This window comes from Coregonus lavaretus (genome assembly GCF_964263955.1).
Source record: "Coregonus lavaretus genome assembly, chromosome: 16".
NCBI lineage: Eukaryota > Metazoa > Chordata > Actinopteri > Salmoniformes > Salmonidae > Coregonus > Coregonus lavaretus.
In genome coordinates this window covers 19947652-19968098 of record NC_140003.1, presented here as the reverse complement: position 1 = coordinate 19968098, position 20447 = coordinate 19947652, and the positions used below count along the sequence as shown (strand labels likewise).

General features: G+C 46.8%; 1 protein-coding gene across 1 annotated transcript in view; it reads right to left on the bottom strand.

The window, feature by feature from the left end:
* kif5c (kinesin family member 5C) overlaps positions 1-20447 on the bottom strand; it is a gene marked incomplete at its 3' end in the record, with an annotated part of 62065 nt that overhangs the window by 38994 nt on the left and 2624 nt on the right. Inside the window, exons 2-9 of the mRNA XM_084179461.1 lie at positions 12505-12592; positions 12320-12393; positions 3408-3512; positions 2764-2812; positions 2608-2663; positions 2370-2457; positions 2080-2204; positions 63-167 (exon numbers count right to left, since the gene is read on the bottom strand). Coding sequence (XP_084035587.1) covers positions 63-167; positions 2080-2204; positions 2370-2457; positions 2608-2663; positions 2764-2812; positions 3408-3512; positions 12320-12393; positions 12505-12592 — 690 coding nt within the window. The remainder of the gene's footprint in view (positions 1-62; positions 168-2079; positions 2205-2369; positions 2458-2607; positions 2664-2763; positions 2813-3407; positions 3513-12319; positions 12394-12504; positions 12593-20447) is intronic.

Here is a 20447-nt window from a genome sequence, read left to right as displayed (position 1 = left end):
TGGGTGTGTGAGAGAGAGAGACAGAGAGAACTACAACACAGTGAAAGAGACGTATAACTTACGGTTCCCTCAGCCAGAGCTGAGATGACGTTCCCCAGGGCGGAGAGGGACTTATTGATATTCTTGGCCTCGTCCAACACAGATCCCTCTGCCCCAGTTTTACTGACCTGGAGAACAGGAGGATAATAAATACCCACAGCAGGATGTCAGTACAAACAAGGTGTGTGGACAGATAGGCCTTCTGATACAGTGAGGGAAAAAAGTATTTGATCCCCTGCTGATTTTGTATGTTTGCCCACTGACAAAGACATTATCAGTCTATAATTTTAATGGTAGGTTTATTTGAACAGTGAGAGACAGAATGACAACAAAGAAATCCAGAAAAACGCATGTCAAAAATGTTATAAATTGATTTGCATTTTAATGAGGGAAATAAGTATTTGACCCCTCTGCAAAACATTACTTAGTACTTGGTGGCAAAACCCTTGTTGGCAATCACAGAGGTCAGAAGTTTCTTGTAGTTGGCCACCAGGTTTGCACACATCTCAGGAGGGATTTTGTTCCACTCCTCTTTGCAGATCTTCTCCAAGTCATTAAGGTTTCGAGGCTGACGTTTGGCAACTCGAACCTTCAGCTCCCTCCACAGATTTTTTATGGGATTAAGGTCTGGAGACTGGATGGGCCACTCCAGGACCTTAATGTGCTTGTTCTTTAGCCACTCCTTTGTTGCCTTGGCCGTGTGTTTTGGGTCATTGTCATGCTGGAATACCCATCCACAACCCATGTTCAATGCCCTGGCTGAGGGAAGGAGGTTCTCACCCAAGATTTGACGGTACATGGCCCTGTCCATCGTCCCTATGATGCGGTAAAGTTGTCCTGTCCCCTTAGCAGAAAAACACCCCCAAAGCTTAATGTTTCCACCTCCGTGTTTGACGGTGGGGATGGTGTTCTTGGGGTCATAGGCAGCATTCCTCCTCCTCCAAACACGGCGAGTTGAGTTGATGCCAAAGAGCTCAATTTGGGTCTCATCTGACCACAACACTTTCACCCAGTTCTCCTTTGAATCATTCAGATGTTCATTGGCAAACTTCAGACGGCCCTGTATATGTGCTTTCTTGAGCAGGGGGATCTTGCGGGCGCTGCAGGATTTCAGTCCTTCACGGCGTAGTGTGTTAACAATTGTTTTCTTGGTGACTATGGTCCCAGCTGCCTTGAGATCATTGACAAGATCCTCCCGTGTAGTTCTGGGCTGATTCCTCACCGTTCTCATGATCATTGCAACTCCACGAGGTGAGATCTTGCATGGAGCCCCAGGCCGAGGGAGATTGACAGTTCTTTAGTGTTTCTTCCATTTGCGAATAATCGCACCAACTGTTGTCACCTTCTCACCAAGCTGCTTGGCGATGGTCTTGTAGCCCATTCCAGCCTTGTGTAGGTCTACAATCTTGTCCCTGACATCATTGGAGAGCTCTTTGGTCTTGACCATGGTGGAGAGTTTGGAATCTGATTGATTGATCGCTTCTGTGGACAGGTGTCTTTTATACAGGTAACAAACTGAGATTAGGAGCACTCCCTTTAAGAGTGTGCTCCTAATCTCAGCTCGTTACCTGTATAAATGACACCTGGGAGCCAGAAATCTTTCTGATTGAGAGGGGGTCAAATACTTATTTCCCTCATTAAAATGCAAATCAATTTATAACATTTTTTACATGCGTTTTTCTGGAATTTTTTGTTGTTATTCTGTCTCTCACTGTTCAAATAAACCTACCATTAAAATTATAGACTGATAATTTCTTTGTCAGTGGGCAAACGTACAAAATCAGCAGGGGATCAAATACTTTTTTTCCTCACTGTAGGTCTTCAATCAAAATGCTGTTTATAGAGGTTATTTTAAATGTGATTTATTGAAGAGCGTGAGAGAATGAGAGGAGAGGGGAGAGGGATGGAGAGAGGAAGAGGAGAGGGAGAGAAGTGGGCGGGGAGAGAGGAAGGGAAGACCAAGTGAGAAAGGGAGAGGAGAGGGATGTTAGAAGGAGATGGAGGGTAGAAAAGCGTAGAAAGAGGGAAAACCACTCTGACCTTCTCACTGCCAGCCAGATCCACCAAGTAGAGTTTTCCTGACAGCTTCAGTTCTGTCTCTATGTTCTCCTGCTTGATGTTGATCAGGAAGATGCTGTGACTGCGAGAACTGTGCTCATTCATGTCTGTATGGACGAACAAACAGCAGCACAACATTTGAGTGCTAGCATAGAAAATGGGCAGTCTTTTGCTGAATCACTGGATATCAATGGGTAGTTCGCAACATTCTTGCAACATTTCTTTATTAAACATGTACTTAAGTGATTCCGGAGGAAAAGAGAAGCACATACTTGTAACAGCCACATGACGATTGGATTTTCCCTCATCGATGACATCCATAACCTCTTCTGGACTGGACACAAAGCGTTCCGTACAGCCCTTTGTGGAAAAGTGGGAATATGTGTGAAGGTGAGGAAAATGTTACATCAGAACCACTAGATTGTGGGGTAATGACCTGAAATATTACTGTGCTTAGAGAAGGAACAATCATATTATCAACTACTTTAGCAACAGAGAATGGATACCCACCTTAACATAGGGCACCTTGTTTTTGTCCTCATGTACTGCTAGGTTGGTCTTTGACACTTAAAATGAAAAATAGCAGAAACTATATACATCAGAATTGTCCACATCACTATTTACAAATCTGAACTTAGTCAAACTAAAAAGAAAGTCTTTACTCACCATCCAATAGGTCTCTGATTTTGTCTAAGTAGATTTCAAAATAGGAGACCTATAGACACAAAATATATCACCCACAGCATAAACAAACAGATCGCATTGGTCCTGTGCCAGTCTTGCCCTTGGTGAAAGATTCACTGTTCTAACAGATGAACACTTGGGTTCCTAGGCTTTTGTGTTGTAACATTTCAATTTGAGTTACTAGAGGCCACACACACAGCCACACAGTCACCAGCTGAAGGTGTCACAGCAGTAACCATATGGTACATCTAGGCCACCCCAGCAGAGCTGGCACCTCAGCAGACGCCTCTGTGGGTCCTGTCACTAACACTAACACAGCAATGAGCACTGGACTAACCCTCAGCCACCACAGCACCTGTTCCATTCACATTTTATGCACCTGATGGTTTGGTTTGGTTTTGTAACAGTAAAATACAAATGCCATTCAAAAATCATTTTTTTTATATTCATATATTATATTTACAAAAGGTATTGTATACATAGTACACTCAGCTTAGCCTTTTGACAAATCCTGCCATATGAACACAGACTATATGCTTTGAAGGCAAGCTAAGCTACAACGCATGGACACTGACTGAGCATCTAGCCCAAGGCTCAGAGGGGCCATTCCATGATGTGTATGTTACCTTGATGTGGAACTCCAGGTTCTCATCCATGGAGTAGATGTGGTCAAAGATGTCCCTGGCGATACGGGGGATGATACCCATCAGCTGGGAGTCATGGAGCTTGCCCTGAGATTGAGAACACACCCTCTTTAACAAACAACATCCAACATTCCCAAAACATGACAATATAAGAAACTGCTTGTGCAAAAAAAACGCTGCTCACAAAATATATGTGAAGAAAATGATACATCTGTGGTCCTCTGTAGCTCAGCTGGTAGAGCACGGCGCTTGTAACGCCAAGGTAGTGGGTTCGATCCCCAGGACCACCCATACACAAAAAAAAATTATGCACGCATGACTGTAAGTCGCTTTGGATAAAAGCGTCTGCTAAATGGCATATTATTATTATTATTATTATACATCTGACCCAAGACAGCAAGTATGAGGAAAAGTGAAAGTATTGTCATTTAAAACAACCCAAAAAATATTCAGTCTCTCCGTCAGGTTACTACAAGTAGCGATAGAGGTTTATCACAGGCTGCTATCAAGCTCTTACAGAGGGAAACTCTTTCAGCCTTCACCCTCTTAGGGTGTTTTCACATATAGTCCTCTTTAAAATAACCGATCTCAGTCCTCTTTAAAGTAAACTCTGGGGTAAAAGAACTCAGTTCTCTTTGTATTCACACTGCCCTTGACTTTGAATGAGGACTCAACTATTTTGCCTGTTCACTTCACTTATTTTGTGGTCCGAGTCTTCTTTGCATTCACATTGCTATGTTTAGAAAGGAACCAAGATCTTTTTCCAATGCACTCTGGGTTTTTACAAAGTGCAGGACAACCCATTCAATCAGAACGTGTTATAGGAATACCTGGGATAGGATAAAGGAATCCTTCTACCCCCCCCCCCCAAATTGTAAAGTGGTTATCCCACTGGCTATAGGGTGAACGCACCAATTTGTGAGTCGCTCTGGCTAAGAGCGTCTGCTAAATGACGTTAATGTGCCCTTGAGCAAGGCACTTAACCCTAATTGCTCCTGTAAGTCGCTCTGGATAAGAGCGTCTGCTAAATGACTAAAATTTAAAATGTAAAATGTTATCGGACAGCTATATATACAGTACCTACTTACATTTAATATCCAAAAACAGCACACATTTTTTTTCTGCGAACCTGCACATCATCATCTTCTCTCTTTTGTGGCACCAATGTGAGGGGCTATGGCAGGGGAAACAGTGTTGCAGTATTCTATTCTAGTGTGTGGTGCGGGAATAATGACAAGTGAACCTGGGGAGCTTTGTGTTCACATTGACCTAAAAATGGGAACTGGACAGAGGAATTCAAGCAAACCGAACTCAGACCACCTCAAAAGATGGCCTCAGTTTGGTTCGCTTCGGGGGCTCTTTTGAGGGGTCTGAGTTCCTTTGGAGAGTTCACAGTGAACAAAATTAAGCGATCCGCACTGAGTTCAAAATAATTGTCTGAAAGGGACCAAGTGTGAAAACACCCTTAGTCTTCATAAGGCCTATGTCCTCATATTAATATGAAATATACATGGGACCTCAAGGGGGTTTCATTACATACTCCTTAGCCAGCCTGTATCCCTTCATGAATTTAGTCCACTCATCTCCATCCCAGTCTGACCCCTCCTTAGACAGCCCAAACGCAATATAAAAACGTTATTGTCTCAGCAATAATTGACTCTGCAATGGACTATTACTGTTTGCCCTTCGCCTCAGGGCTGCTATGTCCTTCAAACTGTAATATGAGTATAGGTAGATGAGGATGGAGAGATGTTTAATAGCATTTTAGATTAAACACATAACAGGGATAGTTTTACATTCTGGTCAGGCTTGCAGAGCTAGCATGGAAGATAATCATATTGCCACCATCGCTTCCCCACCCTTCCATCACCTGCTATGGAAACCTGTGGATCTTAATGATGGTATAAATGTTTTCCGATTTCATCCTCAAGCTTGCTGAAGAATCTCTGGGCTGTTACCAGGGCAACGGCTGCAGCTGAATAGGAGGCTATACTGTCTGTGTAATCACATGGCGGCACATCATGTGAACTGTGGCAGAGAAGCACCTCGCTGCTATTTTGGCATGCTGTCTGGCATAGGCAGTCGGGCTAAATAAAGGTATGCAAGGAAGGAAGACACAGCAGGAGGGAAGGACTGTTGGTGAATGTTCCCATCTTAGGACAATTAGGAATTATTTTTTCTCGCAAATATATATATACACTACCGTTCAAAAGTTTGGGGTCACTTAGAAATGTCCTTGTTTTCGAAAGAAAAGCAATCATTTTGTCCATTAAAATAACATAAAATTGATCAGAAATACAGTGTAGACATTGTTAATGTTGTAAATGGCTATTGTAGCTGGAAACAGCAGATTTTTTATGGAATAACTACATAGGCGTAAAGAGGCCCATTATCAGCAACCATCAGTCCTGTGTTGCAATGGCACGTTGTGTTTGCTAATCCAAGTTTATAATTTTAAAAGGCTAATTGATAATTAGAAAACCCTTTTGCAATTATGTTAGCACAGCTGAAAACTGTTGTGCTGATTAAAGAAGCAATAAAACTGGCCTTCTTGAGACTAGTTGAGTATCTGGAGCATCAGCAATTGTGGGTTCGATTACAGGATCAAAATGGCCAGAAACAAATAACTTTATTCTGAAACTCGTCAGTCTATTCTTGTTCTGAGAAATGAAGGCTATTCCATGCGAGAAATTGCCAAGAAACTGAAGATCTCGTACAACGCTGTGTACTACTCCCTTCACAGAACAGCGCAAACTGTCTCTAACCAGAATAGAAAGAGGAGTGGGAGGCCCCGGTGCACAACTGAGCAAGAGGACAAATACATTAGAGTGTCTAGTTTGAGAAACAGACGCCTCACAGGTCCTCAACTGGCAGCTTCATTAAATAGTACCCGCAAAACACCAGTCTCAACGTCAAGAGATTTTTTACTAAAATATATATTTATTTATTTTTGGTGTGTTTGCATGCTATCTGACTGGCACCTCCCTTAAATGAAACAAACGTGTTTGACAGATACAGCTTTAAATGTGTTTGTGAGTGAAATCTCAGGTGTCTGCTGCCTGAGTAGTAACCACTGCACAATTCAGATCCGCCTGTAAAAATCATGTTTCTGCGACTCTCTCCCATGTTAGGATTATGACTGAGGGAAACGGCTTAAGCTCCAGTCATTCCCAGCTCAGTTAATGGGTCACTAGACCATCTACAGATGATGCAGGCAGTGAGGCCAAAGGTTCACCCTGCTTCTAGACTGCACCTCTATCTCCTCTGTATACAGTTTTATGTTCCATGGGCTTCTCCTTTGTGCTGTCTGGTAAAGCTCCTTAAAACTAGCTGCTAATGGCCAAACTTGCACTGTAGCGTCACATGTCCTGTGAATCCTGGTGTACTGTTTGTGTCACCCATGCCCTTGTTTATGTATATCATTTTCAATACTGCTATCCTTAATCTAATCTCTGACAGAATCTTTTTGGTTCTCATACAAATCCCAATGAGGACTCAATGTCACACCCTGGCTCTGGGACTCTATATGTTGAGCCAGGGTGTGTTCATTCTATGTGGTTTATTTCTATGTTGGGGGTTCTGGTTTGTTGTTTTCTATGTTTGCCTTAGTGACTCCCAATCAGAGGCAACGAGTGTCAGCTGTTGGCTGGTTGTCTCTGATTGGGAGCCATATTTAACTGTCTGTTTTTCACTTTGTGTTTGTGGGTTTTTGTTCCGTGTTCGGTCATTGTCACCGTGGACGTTACGAGTCGTTTGTTGTTTTGTTCGTGCTTTAGTTTTATAAAGTAAACATGTTCATTCATCACGCTGCGCATTGGTCTCTCCCTGACGATCGTGACAGAAAAACCCACCAAAACTGGACCAAGCAGCGTGTCCAGGAGCCATCGCCAGGGGAATCGCTTGCAGATCTCCGTGGCAACCTCGACTGGGTCCAGCCTTGTAAAGAGCAGAGTGGATGGACTTGGGAACAGTGGAGGAAGAGTCTAGACTGGGTCAAGCCTAATGAAGAGCAGAATGGCTGGAATTGGGGGCAGAAGAGCGAGAGTTGGGCGAGAACGATAGAGGCCTGGCCCACGGGGAGGAGAGACCCCCAGAACATTTTTAGGGGGGGGGGCTCACGACGTCGGGGCAGCAGGAGGCCGCGATAGAGCGGTCCAGCGGGTTGGCAGAGGAGGCCGCCAGGTTACGGGGGCCACTGGTCGAAGAGGGGATGGAAGGTAGAGAGGCACGGCGAGAGGTACTGGGGTGTGTTACCAGTCCGGTCCGGCCCGTTCCAGATCCCGGTGTAGGGCCAGTGGTGTGTGTCCCCAGTACGGTCCGTTCTGTTCCTGCTCCCCGCACCAAGTCAGTGGTGCGCTTCGTCAGCCCGGCTCGGCCCGTTCCTGCTCCCCGCACCAAGCCTATGGTGTGCGTCGTCAGCCTGGTAAGGCCCGTTCCTCCTCCACGCACCAAGCCAGTGGTGTGCTTCGTCAGTCCGGTGAGGCCCGTTCCGGCTCCACGCACCAAGCCGGGGGTGCGCATCGTCGGCCCGGTCCGGCCCGTTGCTGCTCCACGCACCAAGCCAGGGGTGCGAGTCGTCAGTCTGGTGAGGCCCGTTCCGGCTCCACGCACCAAGCCAGGGGTGCGTATCGTCTGCCCGGTCCGGCCCGTCGCTGCTCCACGCACCAAGCCAGGGGTGCGCATCGTCAGCCCGGTCCGGCCCGTTGCTGCTCCACGCACCAAGCCAGGGGTGCGAGTCATCAGTCCGGTGAGGCCCGTTCCGGCTCCACGCACCAAGCCAGGGGTGCGTATCGTCAGCCCGGTCCGGCCCGTTGCTGCTCCACGCACCAAGCCAGGGGTGCGCATCGACAGCCAGGTCCGGTCCTTTCCTGCCTCACGCACCAAGCCTGGGGTGCGCGTCGTCAGTCCGGCACAACCCGTGCCTGGGTCATCGGTGCCAAATCAGGTACCGCTTTATTGCTCCCCAACGGAGCTGAAGCTAGCCGCTCCTGCTACGTCCAGGTCAGCTCCAGCCAGCGGGGCCAGACCGGACCAGGGGCGCTATGGGGGGTTTATTGGAGGGTGGTGGGCAAGCCCGGAGCCAGAACCGCCGCCGAGGAGGAGTGCCCACCCAGCCCTCCCCTATTTTTCTCTGGTTGAGGCGCGGTCGCAGTCCGCCCCTTTAGGGGGGGGGTACTGTCACACCCTGGCTCTGGGACTCTATATGTTGAGCCAGGGTGTGTTCATTCTATGTGGTTTATTTCTATGTTGGGGGTTCTGGTTTGTTGTTTTCTATGTTTGCCTTAGTGACTCCCAATCAGAGGCAACGAGTGTCAGCTGTTGGCTGGTTGTCTCTGATTGGGAGCCATATTTAACTGTCTGTTTTTCACTTTGTGTTTGTGGGTTTTTGTTCCGTGTTCGGTCATTGTCACCGTGGACGTTACGAGTCGTTTGTTGTTTTGTTCGTGCTTTAGTTTTATAAAGTAAACATGTTCATTCATCACGCTGCGCATTGGTCTCTCCCTGACGATCGTGACAGAAAAACCCACCAAAACTGGACCAAGCAGCGTGTCCAGGAGCCATCGCCAGGGGAATCGCTTGCAGATCTCCGTGGCAACCTCGACTGGGTCCAGCCTTGTAAAGAGCAGAGTGGATGGACTTGGGAACAGTGGAGGAAGAGTCTAGACTGGGTCAAGCCTAATGAAGAGCAGAATGGCTGGAATTGGGGGCAGAAGAGCGAGAGTTGGGCGAGAACGATAGAGGCCTGGCCCACGGGGAGGAGAGACCCCCAGAACATTTTTAGGGGGGGGGGCTCACGACGTCGGGGCAGCAGGAGGCCGCGATAGAGCGGTCCAGCGGGTTGGCAGAGGAGGCCGCCAGGTTACGGGGGCCACTGGTCGAAGAGGGGATGGAAGGTAGAGAGGCACGGCGAGAGGTACTGGGGTGTGTTACCAGTCCGGTCCGGCCCGTTCCAGATCCCGGTGTAGGGCCAGTGGTGTGTGTCCCCAGTACGGTCCGTTCTGTTCCTGCTCCCCGCACCAAGTCAGTGGTGCGCTTCGTCAGCCCGGCTCGGCCCGTTCCTGCTCCCCGCACCAAGCCTATGGTGTGCGTCGTCAGCCTGGTAAGGCCCGTTCCTCCTCCACGCACCAAGCCAGTGGTGTGCTTCGTCAGTCCGGTGAGGCCCGTTCCGGCTCCACGCACCAAGCCGGGGGTGCGCATCGTCGGCCCGGTCCGGCCCGTTGCTGCTCCGCGCACCAAGCCAGGGGTGCGAGTCGTCAGTCTGGTGAGGCCCGTTCCGGCTCCACGCACCAAGCCAGGGGTGCGTATCGTCTGCCCGGTCCGGCCCGTCGCTGCTCCACGCACCAAGCCAGGGGTGCGCATCGTCAGCCCGGTCCGGCCCGTTGCTGCTCCACGCACCAAGCCAGGGGTGCGAGTCATCAGTCCGGTGAGGCCCGTTCCGGCTCCACGCACCAAGCCAGGGGTGCGTATCGTCAGCCCGGTCCGGCCCGTTGCTGCTCCACGCACCAAGCCAGGGGTGCGCATCGACAGCCAGGTCCGGTCCTTTCCTGCCTCACGCACCAAGCCTGGGGTGCGCGTCGTCAGTCCGGCACAACCCGTGCCTGGGTCATCGGTGCCAAATCAGGTACCGCTTTATTGCTCCCCAACGGAGCTGAAGCTAGCCGCTCCTGCTACGTCCAGGTCAGCTCCAGCCAGCGGGGCCAGACCGGACCAGGGGCGCTATGGGGGGTTTATTGGAGGGTGGTGGGCAAGCCCGGAGCCAGAACCGCCGCCGAGGAGGAGTGCCCACCCAGCCCTCCCCTATTTTTCTCTGGTTGAGGCGCGGTCGCAGTCCGCCCCTTTAGGGGGGGGGTACTGTCACACCCTGGCTCTGGGACTCTATATGTTGAGCCAGGGTGTGTTCATTCTATGTGGTTTATTTCTATGTTGGGGGTTCTGGTTTGTTGTTTTCTATGTTTGCCTTAGTGACTCCCAATCAGAGGCAACGAGTGTCAGCTGTTGGCTGGTTGTCTCTGATTGGGAGCCATATTTAACTGTCTGTTTTTCACTTTGTGTTTGTGGGTTTTTGTTCCGTGTTCGGTCATTGTCACCGTGGACGTTACGAGTCGTTTGTTGTTTTGTTCGTGCTTTAGTTTTATAAAGTAAACATGTTCATTCATCACGCTGCGCATTGGTCTCTCCCTGACGATCGTGACAGAAAAACCCACCAAAACTGGACCAAGCAGCGTGTCCAGGAGCCATCGCCAGGGGAATCGCTTGCAGATCTCCGTGGCAACCTCGACTGGGTCCAGCCTTGTAAAGAGCAGAGTGGATGGACTTGGGAACAGTGGAGGAAGAGTCTAGACTGGGTCAAGCCTAATGAAGAGCAGAATGGCTGGAATTGGGGGCAGAAGAGCGAGAGTTGGGCGAGAACGATAGAGGCCTGGCCCACGGGGAGGAGAGACCCCCAGAACATTTTTAGGGGGGGGGGCTCACGACGTCGGGGCAGCAGGAGGCCGCGATAGAGCGGTCCAGCGGGTTGGCAGAGGAGGCCGCCAGGTTACGGGGGCCACTGGTCGAAGAGGGGATGGAAGGTAGAGAGGCACGGCGAGAGGTACTGGGGTGTGTTACCAGTCCGGTCCGGCCCGTTCCAGATCCCGGTGTAGGGCCAGTGGTGTGTGTCCCCAGTACGGTCCGTTCTGTTCCTGCTCCCCGCACCAAGTCAGTGGTGCGCTTCGTCAGCCCGGCTCGGCCCGTTCCTGCTCCCCGCACCAAGCCTATGGTGTGCGTCGTCAGCCTGGTAAGGCCCGTTCCTCCTCCACGCACCAAGCCAGTGGTGTGCTTCGTCAGTCCGGTGAGGCCCGTTCCGGCTCCACGCACCAAGCCGGGGGTGCGCATCGTCGGCCCGGTCCGGCCCGTTGCTGCTCCGCGCACCAAGCCAGGGGTGCGAGTCGTCAGTCTGGTGAGGCCCGTTCCGGCTCCACGCACCAAGCCAGGGGTGCGTATCGTCTGCCCGGTCCGGCCCGTCGCTGCTCCACGCACCAAGCCAGGGGTGCGCATCGTCAGCCCGGTCCGGCCCGTTGCTGCTCCACGCACCAAGCCAGGGGTGCGAGTCATCAGTCCGGTGAGGCCCGTTCCGGCTCCACGCACCAAGCCAGGGGTGCGTATCGTCAGCCCGGTCCGGCCCGTTGCTGCTCCACGCACCAAGCCAGGGGTGCGCATCGACAGCCAGGTCCGGTCCTTTCCTGCCTCACGCACCAAGCCTGGGGTGCGCGTCGTCAGTCCGGCACAACCCGTGCCTGGGTCATCGGTGCCAAATCAGGTACCGCTTTATTGCTCCCCAACGGAGCTGAAGCTAGCCGCTCCTGCTACGTCCAGGTCAGCTCCAGCCAGCGGGGCCAGACCGGACCAGGGGCGCTATGGGGGGTTTATTGGAGGGTGGTGGGCAAGCCCGGAGCCAGAACCGCCGCCGAGGAGGAGTGCCCACCCAGCCCTCCCCTATTTTTCTCTGGTTGAGGCGCGGTCGCAGTCCGCCCCTTTAGGGGGGGGGTACTGTCACACCCTGGCTCTGGGACTCTATATGTTGAGCCAGGGTGTGTTCATTCTATGTGGTTTATTTCTATGTTGGGGGTTCTGGTTTGTTGTTTTCTATGTTTGCCTTAGTGACTCCCAATCAGAGGCAACGAGTGTCAGCTGTTGGCTGGTTGTCTCTGATTGGGAGCCATATTTAACTGTCTGTTTTTCACTTTGTGTTTGTGGGTTTTTGTTCCGTGTTCGGTCATTGTCACCGTGGACGTTACGAGTCGTTTGTTGTTTTGTTCGTGCTTTAGTTTTATAAAGTAAACATGTTCATTCATCACGCTGCGCATTGGTCTCTCCCTGACGATCGTGACACTCAAACTGTCCTCCAGACTTACCTCCATGGTGTGGGTCTTGCCTGATGAGGTCTGGCCATAGGCAAAGATGGTTCCATTGTACCCACCCAACACATCTGCAAAACAAACACACTGGGGTTAACTCTTTGAAAATAGGCCTGAAACTGAGTTGATATGATGAGGATGAGGATGTGAGATAACAGGGCTATATAGGGCACAGCGTTTACCTTTGACAATCTGCTTGGCACAGGCATCGTAGACCTGCTCCTGGGCTGTGTTAGGTGGCAGGACTCGGTCAAACACATAAGGCTTGCCCTGCATGAAAAAAGGAGGAAGGAAACTGTCAAGAGAGTCCCCATCTCATTCCACCTTTCATTTGCCCCTGAGAAACCATTGTCAAGCTAATGCTCTGAGTTATTTTCATATCAACAAAACTAAATGGAAGTTAAACACTTTTCATCACAGGCATTTCTCACTGTTTCTCCATCTTTTGACTGCTAGCTGGGTCTGATAATCTGACAAGGTGATAAAATAGGGTCCGTATTACATCAAGCAAGGTGCTTTGACTCTGGTGACCTTGTCCTCTCCAGATCTGTTTCAGAGTCAGTCAGTCTAGCAGGTGTCATCCTAAACCAGTCCCCTCCTGCTCTGAGGTAGAGCCGGCGCAACGCTAGCCTGACCTCAGATCAGTTCTCCTGTCACAACAATACAGGACAGGTCACCTGTCTCAACCTTACACTATGGGCCTGGACGTTATTATGTTACTTTGGAGACAGAGACAAGCGCACATTTTATAATAATAATATATGCCATTTAGCAAACACTTTTATCCAAAGCAACATACAGTCATGCGTGCATACATTTTACATGGATCAATGTTGTTGATCAGTGTTGCAGTTACAGATGGTTTGCGACCATAAACAAACAAGATAATACAGCAATGCCCTTGAAACCCTGGTACATAAAGAGCTATTGCCCAACATTAACAGACAGTAATGTGAAGTTGAGGGCTAGCACTAAATATTTAGGGTCTGTGCAGTGTTTCCCCTACATTAATTTGCCGCCACTCAAAAATATGCAACAAATAAGAAATTGGGATGGAAAAATGTTTTCAGTGTAAATTTAAACGACTAAAACAAGATATAAAGTATGTAGAAAAGATAATGGAGCTATATATATATATTTTTTATAATCTTTGAGAGCTAACAATCACCAAAATAAAAACTAGACAGTCAGGGAGAATCTAAAATTCGCAAAATGTCATGGGGCCCCCATTGATTTTGTTATAATGTTTGAGTCACTCAGATAGCATAAGAACACACTATTGGCCATGGAAAAATGTGTAGAATTGCAGGAAATTTGCTTTAAAACAGATTTCATTTTTTTGCCCCATGACAAAAAGTGTAGAATTGCAGGAAACTAGCTTTAAAACTATAAAAAGTCTCTCCCACCATGGCAAAATTTGTAGAATTGCAGAAAATTAGCTTTAAAACAGCAACATTTTGTCTGTGCGGGCCAAGAGTAGGTCATCTAAAAATGTTGGTTGGAGATGGCGTCGTTGGCCACTCCCACTACCCTCCCCCAACCTAACTTTGCCACCGCTGCTGAAAAAAATTATAGGAGAAACACTGCTTTCAATTGGAATTCCAAGTGGTTCTGTGCCACTGTATGGAACATTGGCTGCCCCAGAGTGTAGGTAGACAGAAGGAGAGCATTCAGAACTCATTAACGTTTTACTCTCCTAGCTAAGTTGCGTGACAGTGCAGTTTAGTAGAAGCGTTTCATCACGGCAAGGCAGCCCTGATGTTCCTATAGTCTCCCTGACAGCTGGCTGTAGCCGGCCACGGGGGAATTATGGGTAGTGTAGTCTTCCTAAACTAGTCGGACACAGTGGAGTGTAACAGCCAGCACACCAGCCCATCTCTCCCTATGGGCTCAAGTTATTCTGTGAAATTCTACTGTATTTAGTTTCAGTCAAATTTTGGGGCGAGTTATCTCCAGTTGTCCAATATCTAATTTGTTTGTAATTTTGTTTACCGACTTTCTATCAATTTAAGCTACTATGCTGACTAACAAGCTAGACAAGAGTGTTTTAGCATTCTAGCTACATGGTACATCCACTCTTGTTCTGGTATATCTTTTTTCAATGGCTTTGATGAAACCCGGGACTCTGGAGGATAGCTAGAAACCCCATTGCTTGAGGGGAATATGCATATGACCTTTAGTTGAATCCCACCCCCACCTCATTCCATCAATGCCCCAGGGTGAGTAGACCCACTTTTAGCAAGGAGGAACCTCCCATTCTAAGAGCCATCAATTCTGCTGGTATATCATCCCAGGTCTCTTCTTTGTTCAACTGAAGTCATGGGTTTGAGATCAGTCTGACCTGGTTGTCCACTGTCCAAGATTAAAATATTTTAGGGATAGTACTGCTGACTGCAGCACTTTTAACTCTAGCGCACATACAAACACACAGAGGCATTAATGGCATACACACAGATGGACACGTGAATCCACGTGCTGTACATCCTACACAGCAGTTATAAAACATTCATAACACCATCTTGTCTTGAAAATGTCTCCCCTCCATCCTTTGTTTTCCTACCACACTATTTTCCTATCACACATGACCGACTGAATTTATGGAGAAAAAGACAATAAGGAATCAATCAATACGAAACAGACATGGGGCAATGTGACAGTGATAGCCAGGTCCAGTGAAAACAAAGACCACATACATTATCTGCCACTACCACCTGTGTATCTGTGTGTGGTCCAGCTTGATTCAAGCCCAACCCAAGGAGGATATTAAGCGGCTTGTTTTATCTTTGTCTTGCTTTGTTCTGGACCAGCTTTCTGACAGAGGGCTTCCAGGCCTTTATAGCGCAGGCAAGGGGTCAACCCGAACAGCGTTAAAGAGAGAGAGCTGTCGCTCCAACAATGACCTGGTCGCCATGGAAACTGCATCCCACAGTGAGAGGCCTGCACTGATTGGATGTCGGCCGGCTCCAGGTGTCCCTCGGCAGATGGAGGAGGAGGAGGATGGAAACATGATTGCTGTTGTGTGCTGCACACTTCTCTCTCTCTCGCTGACAGGAAGGCGGTCTGCTATGTCTTAATCTCTTGTTCAGCAAGATCCTTTGAGCAATTGTAAGACACTGCTTGTGTGTTTTATAAAGGTTATCATGCCACCAAAAATCTCAAAGAGACAAGGTAGCCACTCTCAACTCTCAACAATTTCAATGTCTTTTTACGCGAACGTTTCAAATCAAATCAAATTTTATTTGTCACATGCGCCGAATACAACAGGTGTAGACCTTACCGTGAAATGCTTACTTACAAGCCCTTAACCAACCATGCAGTTCAAGAAATAGAGTTAAGAAAATATTTACTAAATAAACTAAAGTAAAAATTAAAATTAAAAAAATAGGCTATATACAGGGGGTACTGGTACCGAGTCAATGTGTGGGGGTACAGGTTAGTCAATATGGAATTTCAATATGGAATTAAATTGTACCATACCATAAATTCACCTCAGCTCAATAAACTCCATGTGTTCTAAATGACTTATGAGCATTACCTCAGCCAAGCTTGAAAGTCAAATGGAAAACCCATAGCAGTATTGCAGCAGTATGCACGATTTACAAACGCATGTGACCACACATACACTATTCCACAAGCTCAATAAATGATGCGTGGACACACAGACACGCACATGGACACACGCACGCACGCACACACACACACACACGTTTGACCTCTCAATAATTTATGTGCTGTCCCAAAGGAAGCCAAGTCCTTTGCTCTTCTGGGCTGCATGATGTTTCCATCCCTGACAAAGGATTCAGTTCAGGCATTATTAAATTAACATGCTCTCACTGTGTGCACATCACTATGGTGGAAGACCACCTGACTAGGAATGTTTTTAGCAGAGTATACTGTACCTAACTTCTTTGTGTTACCTATAAGGCAACATGAGAGCTCTTGTACTGTATAGCAAACCTAATACAAAGAGAGAGCGAGAGATAGAGCGAGAGAGAGGGCGAGAGAGAGAGAGAGAGAGAGAGAGAGAGAGAGAGAGAGAGAGAGAGAGAGAGAGAGAGAGAGAGAGAGAGAGAGAGAGAGAGAGCGAGAGAGAGAGAGCATGTGTGACTGTATTTGTAAAGGGTTTTTTATGCATTGTACGCATGTGTAGGTCTGTGTGTTTGTAATTGGTGACGATGACTCTAGCCTGGGACCTCCTGCTCCCCTTTCAATCATCTCTAATGACATCCAGCATACATCGTCATGGAAACAAAATTACCCAAGAGACCCAGCTGCATCGCATCGCTCCAGCCGCGGCCCTGTTTCTCAACCAAACAAAGACACAGCTATATTTCACCTCTTTAAGTACACACAGAGACAGCAATAGAACTGAAACAAGGCTGAGCTTGTTTGCTTAATACTGTAAACACACTCTTCCCTTAATAAGTACACTATGCATTGTAGTCTAATACATAATTGTTGTGCACATTAATAAATAAGTGATGTACTGTATATGTTTGTCTAAAACAGGTTGAGGCTATAGTAGTAAGTTGTGTCTAAAATACCATGCAACTATGATTGTATCACGAATGTATCATAAGCCTTAGAGGTCCTGCACAGCCTCAATAAGGATGTCAACTTAAACCAGTGCTGCTGGAGAGAGCAGCCAGTAACATGTTCAGTGCAATGTCCATGAAAGACAGCTTCTACCCCCAAGCCATAAGAATGCTAAATAGCCATGATATGACTGCTAATAGTTAATTAAATGGTTACCCGGACTATCTGCACTGACTCTATGCACACTCACAAGACTATACATGTACAGTATATACACACTATATACACACTCACTCACACACACACTCCAATGATACTCTCACACCAAAACCACACACATCCACATACACTACATATGCACATACACACACATAACACACACACGCATACTGATACAACACAAACACAGATTCACACACACACGCGCACACACTTTTACACTCATATACTGCTGCTACTCTGTTTTGATTTTACTCTTATTATTATCTATCTTCCTGATGTCTAATCACTTTACCTTGCCTTCATGTACAAACTGTCTCTACCTCAAATACCTCGTACCTCTGCACATTGATCTGGTACTGGTACTCCCTGTATATAGCGTGTGTTACAATTTTTTTCATTTTACATCGTTGGGAAGGGCTCGCAGTAAGCAAGCATTTCACGCTAAAGTCTACACCCATTGTATTCGGCACATGTGACAAATAAAATTGTATTTGATTTGTATAGACAAACATGGTGTCAAACACAATTACTACTCGTATAAAATTGAATTTGGGCAAGGTGAAAATGCACAATGGCGAAGGTGCATAAAGATGGTGGCCCCCATGTACTTACCACAAATGTCTTGTTTACTAAATTTGCTGTATTGTACATTACTTTCTGTTACTGTTTTTTTGTATCGGAATTAGCACAGTATACATGATCCAAATTTGAGTTCCAAAGGCGGGAATTTGAAAAAAGACGAGATTGTGCTGATTTACTGGCACACACATTTATCCATGTCGCACACCGTAGTTTAAGAACTCTGTGGGTAGTGCTAAAAACAATGACGTCATATCTGAATTCCTCCATCTTTATGCACCTTCCCCGTTGAATTCTGTAGTGGGGCTTTGTCTAGATCTGTGACTTGAATGTCTCAACCAAAGCCAATCCTGCCCCACCCCCATATGTTAATGGTTTCACCCCCACCACCATATGTTCATGTGTTCACCTCCACCCCACACAAAATAAACAGAGATTGAGAGGTAAACCTTATTGCAGCACATCACAGATCTTATATGGGCAACATGTTGATAAAGATCTCTGTATGTGAACTTTGACAACCAATCATGCACAGGATCAAACAAAATCAAAGGGACACAATCATAAATGGTGTTTTGCTGTGCTTTTTCCAATTAAAGATTTCACAGGCAATTTAATGCTCTCTCTAATTGAGAGTCACAAAAAATATATTACACACAGCTGAGCCCCCAAGCCTCAAAAAGTATGAGGATTTTGAGATTTCTCCCAGAATGTACAGTGAGTGTACAAAACAAGACATAGACTGACCAGGTGAATCCAGGTGAAAGCTATGAAGGGGAGGAGACATGTTAAAGAAGGATTGTTAAGCCTTGAAACAATTGAGACATGGATTGTGTATGTGTGCCATTCAGAGCGTGAAGGGGCAAGACAAAATATTTAAGTGCCTTTGAACGGGGTATGGTTGTAGGTGCCAGGCTCCCCGGTTTGAGTGTGTCAAGAACTGCAACGCTGCTGTGTTTTTCACGCTCAACAGTTTCCCGTGTGTATCAAGAATGGGCCACCACCCAAAGGACATCCAGCCAACTTGACATAACCGTGGGAAGCATTGGAGTCAACATGGGCCAGCATCCCTGTGGAACGCTTTCAACACCTTGTAGAGTCCATGCCCCGATGAATTGAGGCTGTTCTGAGAGCAAAAGGGGGTTCAACTCAATATTAGGAAGGTGCTACTAATGTTTTGTACACTCAGTGTATATCCTCTGTATCTGTTTAATCATTCAAGTTATTTTTATTTCCCTATTTATTTCGCGACTGGTGTAAGGCTGTTTGAAGCTTTGTAATTATGTGCATGAAATCATCAGCTTCTCTCTGATAAGCAATTAGACTACTGTAGGTTACAAAATGGAAATGAAGCTGCAAATCAATACCTCTAAATGTCAGGGCAAGAATAAGAGGATTACATGGTGCATTGCTTTATTTTGCATGATATGTAGATCTACTCTAGACTTCTAGTAAATATGTAATTTATTTCTTAATCTATCTATCTGATTTAGTGTAACAGACAGAAAGAACAAGAGTAGGCCTAAATGTGTGTGTTTGTGTGGGTTACCTTTTTTTATTTTTTGTCATTTAGCAGATGCTCTTATCCAGAGCGACTTACAATTAGTGAGTGCATACATTTTTCATACTGGCCCCCCATGGGGCCCCCTTTACAAACGATCCATGCATTAATGTTCCTCTGTCTGGTCTGGCCTTATGCAACCATACCCCCACACCTTCCCCTGGGCTAAGGCAAACACTAACGGCTGACGTGTCGGCACAAAGAGAACCTGCCTTCCATTCTGATTCATTATTTAACAGCCCATAATGTGGGGAATTTAGATAAATGCAGTCACAGTAGGCCTATAATATATGTGCATGTGTTAAGCTACTGTGTCCACAGTTTGTTACAACTGTTCATGTTGGATCCGATCCTCCAGCTTAAATTTTGTGATGATTAACCCAATAACTTGGAACAATAGCAGGGAGGGGACATTTAGCTAGATATTCTAACCTATGAAAAAAAAAAATCACAGATCGCTATAAGCCTCAACATAAGGGTGTGTAATAGGGCTGGGAATTACCAGGGACCTCACAATACGATATTATCACGATACAATATGTATTGCGATTCTCACGATTCTATACATGTTGCGATTCGATACTTTGATTTTATTGCGATTTGATCTAAAGAAGGCACAGTGGTGCCGAAACGTTGGTGGTTTCTTACCCAATAAATTACTGGGAGTTTATACATAGAGTGTGCGACTCTCTTTATTAGTTTTTATAGCTTACAGTTTATTCTCCGTTGGTCAGCACCTCTACACTAAAGGATGTTCTCTGGGTGTGCGCCAGCTCATGCTTTTTATTAAACATATTGCTCACCGTATGTCTGCTGCAGAGGGACAAGAGAGAGCCATGAGAAAATGAGTTTTGATCAGTCATGGAAATAAGAGTTCTGAAAACAAATGGGCTCCTGATTTAAAAATAAGATGGAGAACAAGCTATGAAGGAAAAATACTGGAGTGTTGGTGCAGCTACAGCAAACTAGCGCAAATATAATATTGCGATATTGTCAAAATGATACGATATATCGTCAAAAATAATATCTCGATATGTAACTATCTATTTTTTTTTCCAATCCCAAGTGTGTAATGCAAAACATTTCAACATTTCATTGAGGTCTGAGGTTCTTATCAAAATACAAACATGGACAGGTGCTGCACTGTTGAGGATCGTAACCCTCTGTGCGTGTGAAACTCTCACTGAGTATGACCAGGCCTATCACCTTCCTATACTTTCCACTGAG